Here is a 19035-nt window from a genome sequence, read left to right as displayed (position 1 = left end):
CTCCTTTTTATCTCTTGAGAAATCAATAACACACTTCCAGAGTTCAAGACTTGATTTTGCGCAAGACACGTCATAATTTCCAAGTGATTTAAGATGTGATTATGTATATCCTAAGCAAGAATTAAAAATCAGGGCTTTAAGGTAACTCATCTCAAGGTTCAAGAACGGATTTTAGGGATTCCTCTTCAATGTTAGAATATCAATTGGAGTAATTCAAAGTATGTAAGACTATTATAGTGAGGAACTTAATTCTTCCTCATAACCCTATGTCTAGAGTTTCAGTTAGTAAGATCAAAGCAAGAATTTTTACCCCAAAGTCTATGATGTTGAATTTCCTCTATCTCGTTTCGTTGATTTTTGATTTTTATCATCAAAATTGTGGTGTTTTATATCATAAATGATCTTTGATTCATGTTTTATGTTTATTATGCTACATTGACCCCTTTTTAGCCAAAGTTATTAGAAAACATTGTCATCACGGTATTTCATATGCATTATTTATATGAAAGAGAAGTAAGTTCAAGATTTTCTAGATGTATTTCAAGAAAATATTTTCATTTTAAACTTAAAGTGTATTATTTCGGGAAAGAGCTCAAGAAAGTGTATCTTCATGAAATTTCTATATACCTATTTTATAGATTATGTTTTCAAAGAAAATTTAGTCACTTGAAAGATTCATTACAAAAATTTACAATTTTTTATTATACATTTTATGATTTCAAAAGAGAAGTGTCTTTTATCATGAACACAAAACTCAGTATGTTTCATATAGTTGTGACTAATCTCACGAGCACTATACATTTTTATAGATTTGTGTAAAGACCAACACTATAATTTCATGATATATTATGATCATATCTAGACTATTTTGAAAGGATTATTTAGCACTGAGAGACATGGGTTTAAAAAATTCGAATTTCATAATTTCACGTCATCATAGGATTTGAGTCCACTAGTCATCAAATCTTTTAGCCCAAGAGGTTAAGTTAGTGGATCCACATCAGACAAATAGGTTTTATATCTTGGAAAGGCCTTCCGAACTAGGTTAGATGTTAGGCATCATAAGTTCATGTGATGAATGTCGGTTGTAAGAAACTCTCCAAAATAATAAAGTTGTATTATTTTCAGTATTTGCTAATATTGCATTATTCAGCTTTAAAGTTTTATTGTTAAAGCACACATGTAGGTATTACTATTCAGTTGACTTTGTTTTAGTCTATATTCATAGTTACTCATTCAACTTACTATGTTCAGTTTTAATCACTTGTTTTTTTTTTAATTATTTACTTATAGTACATTGCATGTATTGACGTCATTTGATGCTTCATCTTTAAGGATGTAGGTACAAATATTCAAAATCGACATTAAATGCATCATTAGGACCACTCTCATCCCGTCTCGATAAGACATTCTTACTTCTAGAGGGTTCTAGTTTATCTTGAGTATTAGTAGTTAGTATACATTATCAGGTAGCCTTGGTCCCTGACCTAATAACCTACCTTTATTATATTAGAGGCTACATAGATAAGTCATATGAGTTACAATCGAGTTCTTTTTTTTTCTCTAAGTAATTACATGCTTATTTTTAATTTTTATAGCTTTTGCATAAATCAACATCCAATCTTATGATATGACATATCAAGAATCCACTCCGGCCAAAAATGATTTCAAATGCCAATCGCATTCAGGATATAGACTCAGGTCGTGATACAAACTAAACCACCCTTCTTTAATGAAAAATACTATGGGCGGGTGAAGAACAGAATAATGGATCACTTTGATAGTTTGTTCTACATTGACCAACCACTCCTACAATATATGGGGAAGATGGAAAGAATCAAGTACCTAAAGATAGACTTGAGGGAAGTATCACAAACTAGCTAGACATTCAAAACAATGCCAAGACCAACAAAATTCTAATTTATTGAATCTCAAAGATACTCTAATGCCAAAATAATATATGAGATACATTAAAAGTTATGCATATAGATACTAGTTAGGTCAAAAAATCTATAATGTCAAAATGAGAGAAGGAGAATCCATCGAGGAATTGAACCAATCTTTAAGAGGTGAGACTTATATACTATCACTATGGATGAATTGATTGGAAATCACTACGACATGATAATTTTTTTAGAATAAAAGAGAAGAGTCGTTAGCTAATGGTATATAAAATTTTATATTAATCAAAACGGCAAAATCGCTGCATCAACAGCGATTTACTCCACCGGAAAAAGCAAAATCGCTGCCTCTGCAGCGATTTTGCAAAATGTGAATTTCTTTTTTTTTAAAAATGAAATCGCTACCTAGGCAACGATTTTAAATTTAAAAAAGAAAAATATAATTTAATTTTTTTTTTAGGCAGCGATTTTATAAAAAAAAAAATTAAAAAAAAAATATGAAAAATCGCTGNAAAAATATGTTATTGAATGAAAATTCTCATAGTTTGTTCCTTCGCATCAACCTTATAAGACTCCTATACGTGATAAAAGAAATGTGAGTAAATAATGTTTTGATATAATGACACGAATGATTAAGGAAAAATGTACAAGTACCCCCTATGTCCGATATATTATAAAATAATCCGGATAAATAATATTACCTTCAATCAGAGTATCTTTAGTTAAAATTATTTTATATATCTCTCTGTGTGTGTGTGTGTAACTTGGATACAGTAATAACTAGCTCGGATACGTTATAAAATAATTCGGATACATAATATGTAGCTCATACACATTAAATACTGGCTCGGATATATTATTATGTAGCTCGGATATATTAAATATATTAGGAGAGAAATAAGGAATTTTAAAGGTCTTTTGAAATAGAAGGGGATATTGGAAATAAGAAAACAGAAGGCGTGTATAAAATATTTCCTTATAAGTTATATTATGTTATATGTATTAAAAATGAACAAGTTTTGGGGATGTAGCTCAAATGGTAGAGCGCTCGCTTTGCATGCGAGAGGCACGGGGTTCGATCCCCCGCATCTCCAATTTTTTGTTTTAAAAATAAGTTAACATTATCATATATTTTATTTTATTTTATGATTTGAGTAGCAAATATAGATTTATTGGAAGTTGTTTTCTTTCTAAATGTTGAATTAAAAAAGTCATTCCTTTTTTCTAAGAAAAACAAGTTTATTTGGAAATTTAATATAAAGTCAAAGTTTTGATATCGGGTACAGTAATTTGTTCACCAATCAAATATATCGTCCATATATATTATTGCTTTTTCCTAACCTTTAAATCATTTATATTGATTATAGCTATTACTTTTATCAATTAATTAAATTTATTATTCTATATTTAAATCATTTTTATTGAGAAATGCATTGAAGAGAATTGTCTGTATTAAGAAAAATTATATTATAGAGTAGTACAATGCAATTCATGTTTAATTTTACCTTTATTGTTGAACTAAAGTTTAATCAATAAATTTTATTTCTTTTAGAATAATTACTTTGTGATATATATATATATATATATATATATAAATATATATATATATGTAGTATATGTTAAATAATTTTTTTGACAAGTTAGTGTGTATTAAGATATATTTTTTTATTTATATAATTCATTTCATTTATATAAAAGTTTAAAATATCAGTTATATTGTTCGTTAAATGTTAAAATAATAAGCAAAGAAATAAATTGAGGAGAACTATATAATATCAAAATTTAGAATTATAATTACCAGAATAATAGACATATATTTTGTTGGTGATATATAGATTGAAATGGTTTGATACATCTACCGTAACACAAATGCAATATTTATATTTACTTTTGTCCCTAATCGATCTCAACTATATATATTGTTAAAGATGATAAATTAATTATTAATATAATTAATGTATACGCCAAGTAAATCCAAATGACTTTGGAGAAAATAATATACTTTTGTCATTATTTAATTGCATATTTTAAAAACTTTTTAATGCTTTCTCTAACAAGCGTTGAATATATATATTAGGTTTAAATGATACATAAAAACAATTGACTTGAGAGGTCAAAACGACATGAAATTTAGTTGAAATGTCAAAGAAAATTTAGTGTAAAGTTTTAAGAAATTGTGTATGTGTTTGGACGATAATATACAATTACCTCCTCCAATTTATAATCTTATTTAAAAAATAATAATTTGACCTAGACTCCCAAAACAATTTTAAATCGGTATAAATTAATATATTTTTTCCCGATCAATCCTAGTTTTGAGTAAGAAATATAACTTTTGCACTAAACATAGATGACCACGTGTTAAAATATCGAAAAAATAAAAAAGAGGAAAAAAAAAGACAATTTTTATAAATTATTGTTTTATATTTATAAAATAAGAAGAAAAAGACTACCATCTCTAAATTTTATTCAAATTTTATACTTGTATTAAAATATTTATATGTTAAACTATGACTAACTATATTTCTATATGAAAAATCTCAAGACACAAAACCTACACATGCCCATCATGTGACAAGAACTCTTCATTTGTTTTACATTCCAAGAATGAAAGGGACTACATATCCCAAAAAAAAAAAAAGTGCCATACTTTGATTTATTTTATGTTACGATATAAAATATATCCAGAAAATTAAAATTGACATGAAGAATTACTATATATTCATCAACTACATAAACTTAATTTGGGGTATGGCTTTAGTTTTTCTCACCACAAGGTAAGTTTTATGTATTTTATTGTCCTAAAAATGATTATACAAAAATTAATTTTTGTTACATAGGAGGATTAACTTAATAGTATGAAACAAAAGAAAAAAAATTGCCATCCAAAGATTTAATACAGTAGAGGGGTTTACTCTCTTTTTAAGGGAAAAATGATAGAATCTATCTTTAAGTTCTATTATTATTATTATTATTATAAATTTTCAAGATCTCTCATTTTTGCGCATCAGATTATTGTATGAGCGCATTAGATTAATGTATTTTGCATATTAGATTACTATATCTCGCGCATCAGATTATTTTATCATGTATAAAATATATATCAGATTAGTATATCATGTATAAAACGTAATGTATCTTACTTAACGATTAATGTATCTCGCGTATCATATTAATGTATCAGTGCTTATATTACTGTATCAATTTGAGGGATTTCTGTAATTATATTATAAACTTATTAGGGACAAATGATAATTTAACTTTAAAAGTATGTGATTTTGACACTTCGGGGTGGCCCAGTGGTTTGAACTTGGGACTTCCATGTTGGAGAACTCAAGTTCGAAACCTATTGCCAGCGAAAGCAAAGGGTTTGCCTTCTGGGTCGAGCTACCTCTCCTATGTGATTTGCGAGCTATTGCATAGGGTTTGCCTTCTGGGTCGAGCTACCTCTCCTATGTGATTTGCGAGCTATTGCATAGGAGCGGAGTTTTACCCTGTGCGCATCCAAAGAATAGCAACTGCGGTTTTCTTTATCGTAAAAAAAAAATGGGATTTTTCTCCTTTACTTTTTTTTAAATGAGTAACTTAATAAGGAGCATTACCTCTCGAATAGTATTCGATATAAATTTTAGTCAATCAAACTTCAATCTACGTACATTTTATTCGTCCCGTATTATAAATCTAACACCATGTGGTATAATAACCTTTGAGCACGACAAAAGCTTGAAAATTGTTGGCATGGTTGCTTTAATGGAAAAAATTTGTTATACAAAAACACAAATGTCAAACAATTATTGGTAAATTTGAAAACAGCAAAAATTACGATTTTGTCCTACATACAGCATTCTGTTCCCCTTCTCTTCCACTCAACTCTTCTCTCTCTACTGTATCTCAAATTTCACCCTATAAAGTTAGAGAGAGAGTAAAGTGAACACCATTGTTGACACACTTGCAGTTCACTCACCATTGTTAGGGTTTTCGAAAAACAAAGCTATTTTCGTTCGTCTGGGAACTGACACAGAACCCGAAAAAACAAAATGCTGGCTCAGAATTAAACTGAATTTGAACGATCTAGCTAACGTAGTGAACATATTTGCCTTCACATTGATAGGGTTAGTTCTAATTTTACACTATTTTGTTACTTTTTTATGCGATGATTGTTAATTGCTAGGGTTCTTTTAGTAGTTGATGTTCATGTGCTTGAGGGCTACTGGCTCATGGTTCAAAATTTGGTGGATAATGATATTTGGTGAGGTGCGGTAACACACATATCACAAGCTGTAGTTTTTTTGTGCTTATTAGATTAGTTGTTTGGATTTAGCTTATCTAAAGTTGTGAAGTTTTAGAAATTTGTTGCATACTTGTTTTATTTATATGGTTATTATGCATTGGCTCTGGCTAATTTGAAATTTATGGGGTTTTCTATATCTAAGCAGCTAGGGCTTTGAAGGTTCTGATAGGAGGAAACTAACTGATAGAAAAAACAAAATGCTGGTTCAGATATGAACTGAATGGGGACAATCTAGCTCGGTTAGTGAAGATCTCTGTTTTCGTATTGTTAATGTTAGTTCTTGTTTCTGCTATTCTCTCACTTTCTTTTTCAATTGTATTTGTATGTTTTACTAGTAATTTAATGGGTAGTTATTTTTCAGTTGCTCAAGAAAGCTAATTACTTTGCAAATTCAGTTACCTCCTCCTTGAACTTTGCTTATCTAGGGACTTCTCTATGAGAAATGCTAACTTATTTTGCCTGTCATATTTATACGGAATTTCACATTGCGTTTTCATTTGAAATTTGTTTTTTCCTATAATGAAATTTGCCATTTGATAATTGATACTGACGATTTATATCTAGCCAAGTGCTACTAGTTTGGGATTTAGGCATAGCTGATTGACTGCTGTATAACCTGATCTGAATGAATTTCACATTAATAGTATGCCATTTCAACTTTTGCTTGAATAAAATTCTACTCGTCACACACAGTCTGCTTAAAATCACCTATTTTCGAAGTAAGATCTATCATGTAAAAGATTATTTTTTGAAATTATTTCATGAATATATTTATTTCCTTTTTTGTTTGCTCATGAAACTATCCAATACTCACTCTGTCTCTCAAGCTTATTTAAACTCACAAAGTTGCTGTTCTTCTGTATACATATTTGAAATTCAATGTGTTGTTCACACTTATTCTTGATTTTTCCTGAAATATAAGAGGCATTGAGGGTATATATGAAAGAAGCAAATCTGAAGATTCTACTATCTTAGTCAAGGAGGGGAGGGGAAGATGGAATCCAGTATGCTGCTTGATTATGCGGTTTTCCAGCTATCACCAAAACGCTCTCGGTGAGTGATAGCTATGCATTTGTTGCAGTTATGGAGAAATTTCGTTAATTTTCTTGATTTCTCTCATGTCTTATGGTAAATTGCTTGGGCAGATGTGAATTGTTTGTTTCCAGTGATGGTAATACGGAGAAACTGGCATCAGGATTATTAAAGCCGTTTGTGACCCATTTAAAGGTTGCAGAAGAACAAGTTGCATTGGCAGTTCAGTCTATAAAGCTTGAAGTTAAAAGGTGTAAAAATTCTGAAACATGGTTCACAAAGGGAACTCTAGAAAGGTAATTGCCCATCCTACTTGTCCAGGAGAAACTGGGAAAATGAAGAGTGATGTGATTGATCGCTGATGTCACATGTCTTCCAGGTTTGTGAGGTTTGTCAGCACACCGGAAGTTTTGGAGCTTGTCAATACCTTGGATGCAGAAATGTCTCAACTTGAAGCTGCCGGAAGAATATATTCCCAGGTAATGAACTGTCATTGTTAACTGTCATAAACAAGTCGCTTAACTACTTAGTAAAACTATAACTTTCTTTTTCCTTTACTTCAGGGAGAAGGGTACCAGTTTAGTAGCACAGGTATGAATGCTCGATAACCTATCTGTATTGGTTAAAGAACGTTCCTTTGGGTAATGGGCATTTTGAGTGGTCTTGAACGCCCCTTACAACATCTGATGAACATGAATTTCGATAAGTGCTCCTGGTTTCTGTAGTTATTACATATTAAGCTCTCTTTATTTAAACTTGAGTGTGTTTTAAATGCTGTACTAAGTTTGTTGTTCCATTATTTGCGTGTGTCAATTTTGGCTATTACGTTTGATATTCAGGACTCACTTTTATTCTAAATTACTGTATTTACTCGCTAGTTTTGTGGCTCTCTGTTGGTTTTCTCTGACGTTGCTATCGGCTTCATAATTCTTCCAGGAAGTGGTGGATCTGGAGTTACAGTAGCAGCTGATGCAACAAAGTATACCCTCTTTTTGCCTTTACATGCGTGGTTGCTTGTAGCATTTGTTGCTTTATTTCATGTTCCCTACTGCCTGTTTACACAGGAAGGAGTTATTGCGAGCTATTGATGTGAGGCTTACTGCAGTACGGCAGGACTTAAGTACAGCTTCTTCTCGTGCAGCAGCTGCTGGTTTCAATCTAGACACAGTATCAGAACTTCAAATGTTTGCAGATCAGTTTGGTGCCCATCGCTTGAAGTAAGAATATCTTACGCCTTTCTTTGTGCGTTAGTTCTTTCAACCTACCTTCCTCCTCTCTGTCTGTCCTCATGAAAAGTTAGTCTACGGTTCGATCTACCCAAATATCCTAATTGTTGTTGTTTAAGCTAGGAAGGCATGCTGATCAAATTGCCTATCTGCACAGTAAGTGTCCACAGTCTCTTGGTGTGCTTATTGTCTTTAAATTAGCTGGTTACTCATTAGAAAGGTTGGGCTGTGTGGGAGAATTCTGGTTTCAGATTGTCTGGGACAATAAGAATAAATCCTTGAACTGGTTCAAGTTCCTAAGTCATAAAAGCCAATTTGTCTAAAGATGACTTGAAATATATCCAAGTAATACCTGTTTTAAGTTGTGGTACCTGGTTGTAAAGGGATTGGATCATGTTAAGCATCCATAATGGGACTTAGCAGTTCGTCTGACTTTCTTATTTTGATAACAGTGATGTAACTTGTGTGCACCTCGATTATTCTATTGGGTACTTGCACTCTCCTATTAATACAGGTTCCAGGTAACTCTATCACTAAAGCTTAGGCAGATGAGAAGAAATTAGTTTGTTTGATTTAACCAAGAACAATGTACTCTCAAATCCGGGTAGATGGATATTGCCTAGCAGTCTCATACCACCGTTTTGTATTAGTCATCCTATTTGAAGTCCATATTTTACATTTTCATCTATCATACCATTACCCTAGCACATTGTGCCTAGATATCCTAATTCTTTACACTTGGAGCCTGAAATAGAAAGTCAAACTTAAATGACTTTTAAGTCAAAAAATAAAAAGTAGGGGGAGACCTATTTTGGTTTTTAACTTATTTTTAGTCATTTTAAGCTTATTTTAAGTTATTTTTAACCTTGCCAAACACTTCCTAACTTATTTAAGTCATTTTTGACTTACTTTAAGTTATTATTGTATTTGTCAAACACTTCCAGAAGTCAAAAATGGCTTAAAATTTTGTTTGTCCAAACATTTTCTTAGGCACCACAATCCCATTTATACTTCATTCTTTCTAGGTGGAAACCATCGGCAGCCCCAGTGTTCTGGGAAGCGAGAAGCGGAAAAAAGCGATGAGGGCTTGCTTCACAGAAGCGAGACGCGTGAAGCGAAGTGCACACTTTTTTTTTAAAAAAAGCGACATTTAGTATAAAAATAAAAAAATCTTAAATAACTAAATAGAGGTAATATAGTCTTAGATTAAAAGAAAATAGATGGTCAATAATACTTATAAGTCATAACATATAAAGTAAAAAATCAAAAACATAATTAAATCACAAAGACTCAAACTCCTATTCTTCAACAAGATCCTCAAACTCTTCAAGTGCCATAACCAAGGGTTCTACTTGGTCATCATCTTCTTCATCATCAGAAGGCTCATCAACAAGGTTTCAACTTGAACTAGAACCTCCAACTCCTCTTTCTTTGCCCCTTAAAGTACTCCCCCTAAAACTATAAATATTCTCCTCAACACCACTTGCCACAGAAACATCACCATAAGTGAGACTTTCTCCTTCGTACACTTCTTGAAGAGAAAAGGAACTCACAGAGATGAGCAAAGGCGAAGATTGTATATTTCAGGAGAAAAGAAACTCACAGAGATGAACTAATAAACATCGGCTAAAACTTACCTGCAATCGCGGTCGAGGTGTGAAGAGAGACGCAGTCTCACTCGCGGTTGTGAAGAGAGAAGAAGCGAAAGAAGAATTGTGAAAGAAAAATTAAGTTATATTGTATATTTCAGATTTTTTTTATAAAAAAAACCTAATTTTTTTAGCGCCTTTTTCAGATCGCATCGCCTCAGAAGAAAGAAGCGCACTGGTGTTGCCTCGCTTTGAAGCGCACTTTTCTGCGCTTTTCACAACATTGTGCAGCCCCTTAAAGTTGGCATGACTTTTCACCTAGATACCTCTCGTATGCCTTGTACTTGAAAAGTCGTGTCAACCTTAAAATGTCCAAGGCTTAATAATGCCTTACAGTTTTAGTGAATGATAAATGAAGATGAGGTGCATAAAAAGGTTATACACAAGAATTTTCGAAAACAAAGGAAAGCATGTAATTGCAAAAACAAGAAATCAACATTTTGACAACACTTTGGAATTTGTATGACAAATAAATAATTTGAAGTTTACAGTGGACATTGTTCACAATAATTAAAGAAAGAACTCTTTTTTGTAACAATGGTGGTGTTTGGGTCAACTTGCGTATAGCTCAACCATTCCACCAGGTACTTGTATGTAATAATGTTTCTTGACAAGTAGCTGAAATAGCAATAAACTTTTACTATTTGGAAGTCTTGGCTCACCAAAACATGTGACCAAATGTAATGAGCAACATATCTAGTCAACCCCTAAGTAGGTCTGGAGAGGGTAGGATGTACATAAATCATACCCACCTTTGTGGGGGTAGAGAGGCTATTCTCAATAGATTCTCAGCACAATGATGCATTACCAAAACATGCTATAAAGAAAATAATAACGGCAACAAAATGGCAAAATAAACACAATTAATGAAGCAATAGATAACAGATAAAAAATCGATGCAAAAGATATTACACAAGTACTAAATGGTAATACTACTAATAAGAAGAAAGGAGAAGAGGAGACTAACCCCCTCTCTTTCCCACACAAAGGTGATACAACACTCGGCTACTTGCTAACCTTCTATCCTAATTCTCAACCTCCAACCTTCCTATCAAGGGTCATGTCCTAAGTAAGTTGGAGGTGCGCCATGCCTGCCAAATCACCTCCCTCAACTCTTTTTGGACCTACCTCTACCTCTTCTAACACTCACTATTGACTATTGCCAACCTCTCAGGCCTCCTCACTGGTGTGTCCCTACACCTTGTCTTCACATGCCCGAACCATCTCAACTTCGCTTCCCTCATCTTGTCCTCCCGAGAGGCCACTCCCACCTTGCAGTGTATAGTTTTGTTCCTGATCATATCTTTCCTAGTATGCCACACACATTTGAGTATCCTCATTTCCGCTACCTTCATCTTTTGAACGTGTGCATTCTTGACTGACCAACACTCAGCCCTATACAAACAAGTAGGTCTAATTGCCGCTCGGTAGAACTTACCCTTAAGCCTTGGTGACACATTTTCATCACATCACATTTGACTAAGTATAATTTGCTTATATGCTTGATGAAATAGTGAGCACATCACTGCTTACATATCAATGAGATCCACATCATTTGTATTTTATATTGGATAATATACTTTCAGCTTCTTTGTTTTTTTCGTTCCCTTTGGGTTATGGAATCAGATCATTTATTACCTTTTGCAATTTCAAATATATAAATGGATCTCTCTCTTTTTTTTTTCTCTCTTTTTCAGTGAAGCATGCAACAAATTTATATCCGTGAGTGAGAGGCGGCCAGACTTGATCAATCCGTGGAAAGGGGTGCCAAGAGATGATCAAGCTGTTCGTTGCTCTTATGGATCAGACATGTCGATTGACGAGGACCCTGCTATATCCGTCCATCCATCCACTCTGTCCCATTCTACCAGTCCAGAATCCTATTTGAAACAACAGCAACATCCACACCACCTTGTCCAATATATGCCCTCGATGGGTCAGCAACTGACACCCCTCTTGCAACATAGCAGAGAATCTAACATAAAATCAGAACAGAAGAGTAAGGAAAGGGAAGTCATTGCTGAGAAAGAAAAGGAAGAGGACACTTCATCCCAGAAAGCCGAATCGACCGAGCTTAGTAGACATAAAAGGCGGCTCAGCGTGCAGGACCGTATCAGCTTGTTTGAGAACAAGCAGAAGGAGGAAAATTTTGGGAGTGCTGGCAAGCTAGTGGTTGGAAAACCTGTAGAGCTTCAGAGGTTGTCATTTGGTGTCTCAGTCCCTCCTGTCACTGAAAAGGCGGTGTTGAGAAGATGGAGTGGTGCCAGTGATATGAGCATTGATTTGACTGGTGACAAGGACACTGAGAGCCCTCAATGCACTCCTTCTGCCTCTGTTTCTCAGTCCAAGCCAAATGACCAAAAGACATCAGGTTTGACTGATACAGCAAGTTTTGGCAGGCCAAATTTATGTAGTGTTCCATCTGTGGTTGGTAGCAGCAAATTAAATGAACAGACAGATCCTAATTTGAGGGTTGCATATACAAATGAAAAGGAAGAGGTGGCAGGTGCAAAGCAATTATTTGGTTCTTGTAGGAATATTGAAGTTTCTTCCAAGTCTATATCAAATTCTACTTCAGGTATCTTCGATAGTGATGGATGGAAAGAACAAGCTAGTGGAAAGGCTAGGTCAATCCCACTTATTAGAAAGGCTGAGGAAAAGAGTCTGAAAAATCAACTGGAACCTGGAGGAGAGTTGCTCACATCCCCTGGAATTAAGGGCGATCAAATTGCTTCAACTCCCAACTCAAACTTCAAGGAGTTCCAAGGGGGTGATGAGTTTGGAGGGAGTAAAGGCCAATTGGTTCATCAGGCTCCTGGCCTGAAGAAACATGGTGCTCAGCAAGAGAGTGAATATGCGAAGGCCAAGATTTGGAATCATGAGGAACCTGGATCAAGTGATCTTTCTGTTTCTCAACGAGATAAGGCTTCTCAAAGGACTACAGAGGACTCTGTGCAGTTGGATAGTAGTTCTAGAGTAGAAGTTACAGAATCTTTTTCTACTAAAGGCATTGAAAATAATTCTCCTTACCTGCAATCAAGATTGCCATCACCTGGTGAAACTGAGGAAGTTGAAAAGGTTGAGTTGGCCCCGTCTGAGAAAGTAGAAGGTGCTTCTGGATCAAAGGGAGAGGATTTCAGACACCAACTAGTGAAGCGTAAAAAACAAGGTGCTGCTGAACAGATCAGGAAGGCACAAGATAGCAGAGATGAAAGCAATTCTGGAACAAGAAAAGTGATGTTGTCCGGCAAAATGTTTATGGAGGCTCAGGAGGGACCCAAGTCGTTTTTGACACCCCCTATAGGGAAAGTGCAGAGGGCAAGGCAGTCAAAAGGAAACCAGGAGTTGAATGACGAGCTGAAAATGAAAGCTAATGAGCTTGAAAGGCTTTTTGCTGACCACAAACTACGTGCCCCTGAAGACCAATCTAATTCTAGCAGGAAGAGCAAGGCCAGCGACATGCAAGGATGGCAAGTTGCAACTTCTTCCAACCAGAAGCCTGTTGTAGATAAGTCTCTTGTTCAATTATCTGACAGTAACATGTTGAGAGAACCTGCCACAAGTTCCAATGATATAGAGAGGTTTGCTGTTACTCCACCGACTAAAGAGGCTAACAATCAGACGTTTGGAGATTTTTTAAATAGGACTTCCTCTGAGCTAAGTTTTTCAGATGGCTCCCAAGGAAAATTCTATGAGAGATATATGCAGAAACGGGATGCAAAACTTAGGGCAGAATGGAATTCTAATAGAGTTGAGAAGGAAGCCAAATTGAAGGCATTGGAGGATAGCCTTGAGAGGAGTAGAGCTGATATGAAGACCAAGTTTGCAGGATCCACTGACAAGGGCAGTGCTGTCTCTGGTGCTCGTCGGCGTGCTGAGAGACTTCAATCATTTAATTCTAGGTCCATTTTGAAGAGAAACCAGGTAGTTTAATTCTGCTCTATCATTAAATTAAGCAATACCTATACATGTGCACATTACTGCTTCTTGTTCTTAGAGTTGATTGGTTGTTTTTCTGTTATGTGTAACCAACCTTGAAGAAGTTTACTTTGACAGCAACAATTAGTTTTTGAGCAAAGTGATGAAGAAGAAGGTATTTCTGAATTTCCAAAGCAGAAAAAATATGGTGAAGACAGGTCTTCTGATGAAACATTTGTTGGGGAAGATGGTTCTAAAAACACTCAGAACAAGAAACAGTTACCTGTCAAAAGTTTTTCTTCATCCACCCCTCGCACTTCACTAGTACCTGTTCCAAGATCTGGCAAGAAAGTTTCTAGTAGTTCTTCAGGTAGACGAAGGTTTCCATCTGACAATCCTCTTGCTCAGTCTGTCCCAAACTTCTCTGACATCAGAAAGGAAAACACCAAGTCTTCTTCTGCAGTTGGTAAAACCACTCATTCACAATCTAGGAACTATACCGGTGATAAAAGCTCCAGAGAAGGGGTATCTCTAGTCAAGGAGGACAAATCATGGCGATCACAATCCTTGAGGCGAAGCTCTGCCAATGTGGGAGAATTTAGGGAAGCATCTCCGTTGAATTCAGATGGTGTTGTGGCACCACTCAGGTTTCAGATGGAGCAAAGTCTCAATGATAAATTTCTAAAAAATTCAGACTCGAAGACTTTCTTAATAAAGGGTAAAGACCCTGTCTTCAGCACTAGAGCTGGTCTGACAAAGAAAGGGTCTTCTGTCATATCAAAGGTTGAAGACAATAATAACGAATATAATGACATGGCCCTTGAGCCTAATGATACAGCAGATAGGCTCCTGGATAAGGAAGAGGAAGAATTTGAGAACATGACAGCTGAACTTCGGTCATACTTCGATTATGGGGAGCCAAGACTGAGCCATGATTCAGAGAAGATGGTGACCTCTGGATCAGAAAGTGGTGATGTTTTGAGATCATTTTCTCTGGTGGACTCTGCTCTGGAAGCTGTATTGCCTTCCGGCTTTCTTTCTGGTGGAACTGTACAAGATTCTGTGGGAGAAAGTCACGTATCATGGAATTTACATGCTCACCAACCTTTTTCTTATGCTCAAGAGATAATTGATGTTGATGCATCTGTGGACTCGCCTGTGGGAAGTCCTGTGTCCTGGAATTCACAGTCTCTAAGTCAGACAGAGAGTGATGCAACTAGAAATAGAAAGAAATGGGGAATGGCTCAGAAACCTATGTTTGTGGCGAATGCTGCTCAAAGTCAATCGCGCAAGGATACATCTGGAGGATTTAAACGGTTATTGAAATTCGGGAAGAAAAATCGTGGCACAGATAACATAGTTGACCTGATTTCTGCAACTACCTCTGAAGGAGATGATGACACAGAAGATGGACGTGATCCTTATAATCGATCTTCAGAATATCTTAGAATGTCAAGAATGGGCCTCTCACAAGGGCATCCACTCGATGATAGCTCGTGCAGGGATGAGGTTTTCAGTGAACGAGGTGAAATTTTGATGTTCCATTCTATAAAAGAAATGTTTCTTGTTTCTATATGGCAGATTAATATTGGTCTCCTGAAATTTGAATAATTGTTCCGACTGTTTATTGTTTTACAGTGACACTGTTCACAAAATGATATTATTGATCAGTTAAAGAGTGGCTTATTACCATATATATTGTAAGCTCAGGACACCTAGATTTGTGGTGTATTTATTGAGGAAATTTGACATTTGAACAAACAAATAGTACTACAATTACATGCAAATGTGTCTGATAGGAAGTGTAACTGAATATTAAGATTAAGGTAAGGGATCTTTTTTTCATAACGATTTTATTGAAGGACAATTAGAGGTAGATATGATTCTATGAAACTCACTTATAAGAAAAAAGGAAATAATAATGGTTCTTGATGAAAATAAACGTCTTATTATCTGCAGCTTCATATGGTGTGTTTTAACTCTCTTACTATTTGAGTTTTGAAGTTCCTATTTTTTTTCTACATCATTCAATCAGCTATATTGAATCTGGTTGCCTATATGAATCCTCTATATCCCATTCAACTCTATTTAGGTCCATTTCATTCCACTTCCAAATAATTCAATGCATGTAAAAATTAAGTGGTAACAGATGATATTCTGTGCAGATCACTGTAGTGTTTCTTGTATGTCCAGCAAAAATTCAGGGGTGATGCTACCGAGATTTCTCTATAAAGAAAATTTGGAAGAAAAGGAGATCCTCAGTTTTTCTTTTTGCAAAGTGGTCCATTTCACTTTTGCTCTATCTAATGTTAAGTCAATTTCACGAGCATCAAGTAAATGGAAAAACTCCTAACCCTGGAGGTTTTAGGTCTTAACCTCTATGCATGTAAATGTAAATGAGGATGTTTTGGAAGATTCAGTTGGTGATTTCTTATTCACTTTCCTTCTGATGCGTGTTTGAGTTAATTATCCAGTCATCTCTTTCCAGCTTTATTTTTAACATTCTAGATTTAAGGTTACTAACTGAATGACCATTTCTTCTGGCAGTTCAATCCTTGCACACTTCTATTCTGGCACTTCCAGATAATTTCAAATCGAAGGAGGATTATTTATCAGGGAGCTCAATTAAAGGTGACTACTTAGTATGTAAAATTGGTCTTTCCTGTCATGCTCTGTGTTCTTTATTTTCTATCATTTTAAAGCCACCATGTGAAGAAACTTCGCACCAGGGATATGAGCAAAAACATTAAAAAAGGACAATAGAAATGGTAAAGAACTTTTGTGGTAGCATAGTAGTCACTTTGCTTCATAATATTAGAAAAGAGCTCATAGGTTTGTATTTTGTAAAAAAACATGAAAAAGAAACAAGCTTACAGAATTTTATTTTTCATAAGGTAAATAATTTTATTACTAAGGAGAAAATCTCGTGTACAAGCATTTAAAAAGTAGAGAATCTACAGCATAATATGATTCTCTATAAATGGCAGCCTATCTTCTATTTCAAACTAGTATTTTATGAGCACCTACAAGAAACTAGGAATGATAGACTATTCCTCAAATGTACCCCTCGAAAGCCCTCTTTTTTCTTTCCTTCCACAGGACTCACATGAGTGATAGTGGGGTAGCATCCTACTCTTTGACTTCTCTTCTCTTAAATTTTCAGCTGGAGAGTACTTGGGATTGCTGATTGCATCTGAACCGTTACACGAGATATCGTATGAATAAAATATTATGTGTTTATAAAGAATCAACTTTTATTAGTTTTAGTTCAGTAACAGATGATATTCTGCAAATCATTTTAGAGAGACAGCTGGCTAAGTTATCGGTTTGATATATTCTCATTTTTGTAGATTGCCACCTACTTGGTTTAAATATTAGCAACTTTTTGTTTTTATTTTCTAATTTTTTTAAAAGGTATACATTCTAAATGAGGACTGGCTGTCCTTAGTGTGAGGTGAACAGTGTTTTCAGGTGGTGTCTGACTTGAGTAGAACTCCATTTAGTAGCTATAATCTGTAACCTTGCTTCCGATTAGCTTAGTGGGTGAGACAATCTGTTTTATGGTTTTGCTACTAGATTCCTTAAACTTGTTAAGTTTATTGAAAAACTCATGTTTGGATAATACATTTTTCTTGGTATTTTGTCAATCTTAGGATCTTACCAATTTAAGCTAGACATCTAGTTGAAACTCCCAAGTCTTCTACACTCTTGCAGCTGAACATTTGCACAAATAAGTACTGTTGTTCCATCTGGATTCTAATGCTTGTTACTTTCTGTGTTGAATTGGTCAACACAGTATTACTCTATTGCAGAAATTTGAAGTCTGTAAAATTATTATGCTTCAGCGATCCGAAGTATTTTACATGCTGACTATTGTTTAATTTACTGTTTGTACAGCTCCAAAATCATTTTTTTCCTTATCGACATTCAGAGGCAAAGGAAGTGATTCAAAACCAAGATAGGTCCTTCCGAAGTATTAAAAGTTCCCTCTCGTTAAGCAATTGGAATTTCCTTCACAATATTCAAAACAGTAATTTACAGAGACTGAGGTAGGTTATTCTACAGTCATCTGTGTATGGTGTATAGTTAGTGTATCGTCGAGCTTGAGAGGCCTTGCTTCCACTTAGGTATCTCTAGCAATTTTCTCGGAAAATAGTTTTGTATATTATCTTAAGATAACGGTCCTGAAGAGGAATGTTTATGTGATTTTGTAAGTTAAGAGCCATTCTTTTCTTACATTACCATATACATTGATTTTGTGTAAATATCAGAAGATGGATTTGTGTTCAAAAATCAAATGTTGTGCGAGTAGAAGGTAGCTATTTGATTCTGCTGTACTATAGCTTGTAATATAAGGCATATCGCGATGTATAACCTTGTTATCTAGACCTCTGGAATTTCTCGATAACGCCCATTCAGTATGTGTTTGTTGATACAAGTATTATAGCAATGGATCAAAATTTCCAAATTTCTGGTTGTAACATGAGGTTTCATTGGGATTTATCATTTGCGACCTTGTGAAGAGAGTTGAAAGTTCTGATGTTTTTGCTTTTAGTCAATTGTCAATGGGGAAAGTAGATGTGATCTGTGTTTGTTTTGGTGCCAGAAAATGTTTTCTTAATACTTCCGTCATAATTTTTGAGAAATATTTTCTCTCGGAAAATAAATTCCTCAAAAATGAAGAAAATGACTTCCCTAATGGAAGCACGGAAAATGAGTTCCTTTAGTAGCATTTCACATCCTCTTAACACTTTGTCCCCCACCCCACCCCTAGCCTCTTGGTGATTGCATAAATTATATATAAATATATTTTTTGAGATAATATTTACTGCTTACTTATAAATATTAAAAAATAAGTTAAAAAATCACTTATTTTTCGAAAAAAGATTTTCCAGTCATACCAGACAAACTTTTAAGTGCAGCGTATTGCCTACAAGCTTGACTCACCAACACTACCAGAATCTGTTTGCTAAAAGGGAATAATTTACCAATTATTTGGGCCAATTCCAAAAGAAAGT

The 19035-nt window shown here is 34.6% G+C and overlaps 1 protein-coding gene and 1 non-coding gene across 4 annotated transcripts; both read left to right on the top strand.

The window, feature by feature from the left end:
• The first annotated feature begins 2922 nt into the window (after window positions 1–2922).
• Window positions 2923–2995, top strand: TRNAA-UGC. Its single transcript has one exon. It is a non-coding gene; the product is annotated as a tRNA-Ala (tRNA).
• Window positions 2996–5685: 2690 nt separating this feature from the next.
• LOC107007251 (COP1-interacting protein 7-like) lies at window positions 5686–18485 on the top strand. 3 transcript variants are annotated; one of them, XR_001455031.2, is made up of 13 exons: window positions 5686–6013; window positions 6338–6431; window positions 7115–7245; window positions 7338–7520; window positions 7604–7703; window positions 7788–7815; window positions 8161–8203; window positions 8289–8441; window positions 11797–14023; window positions 14156–15542; window positions 16183–16440; window positions 16565–16648; window positions 17915–17932. XR_001455031.2 is itself a non-coding variant. In XM_015205784.2 (12 exons), the coding sequence occupies exons 3-12, from the start codon at window positions 7187–7189 to the stop codon at window positions 17977–17979; spliced, it is 4329 nt and encodes a 1442-aa protein (XP_015061270.1). In that variant the 5' UTR covers window positions 5688–6013; window positions 6338–6431; window positions 7115–7186; the 3' UTR covers window positions 17980–18485. The 3 variants fall into 3 exon arrangements, 1 of the variants encoding a protein (XP_015061270.1); XR_001455032.2 differs by having other exon boundaries at window positions 6338–6464; XM_015205784.2 differs by lacking the exon at window positions 16183–16440 and having other exon boundaries at window positions 5688–6013; window positions 17915–18485.
• The last annotated feature ends 550 nt before the right edge of the window (window positions 18486–19035 follow it).

This window comes from Solanum pennellii, chromosome 12, assembly GCF_001406875.1.
Source record: "Solanum pennellii chromosome 12, SPENNV200".
Classification (NCBI taxonomy): Eukaryota; Viridiplantae; Streptophyta; class Magnoliopsida; order Solanales; family Solanaceae; genus Solanum; species Solanum pennellii.
This window is presented reverse-complemented; position numbering and strand designations above follow the sequence as displayed.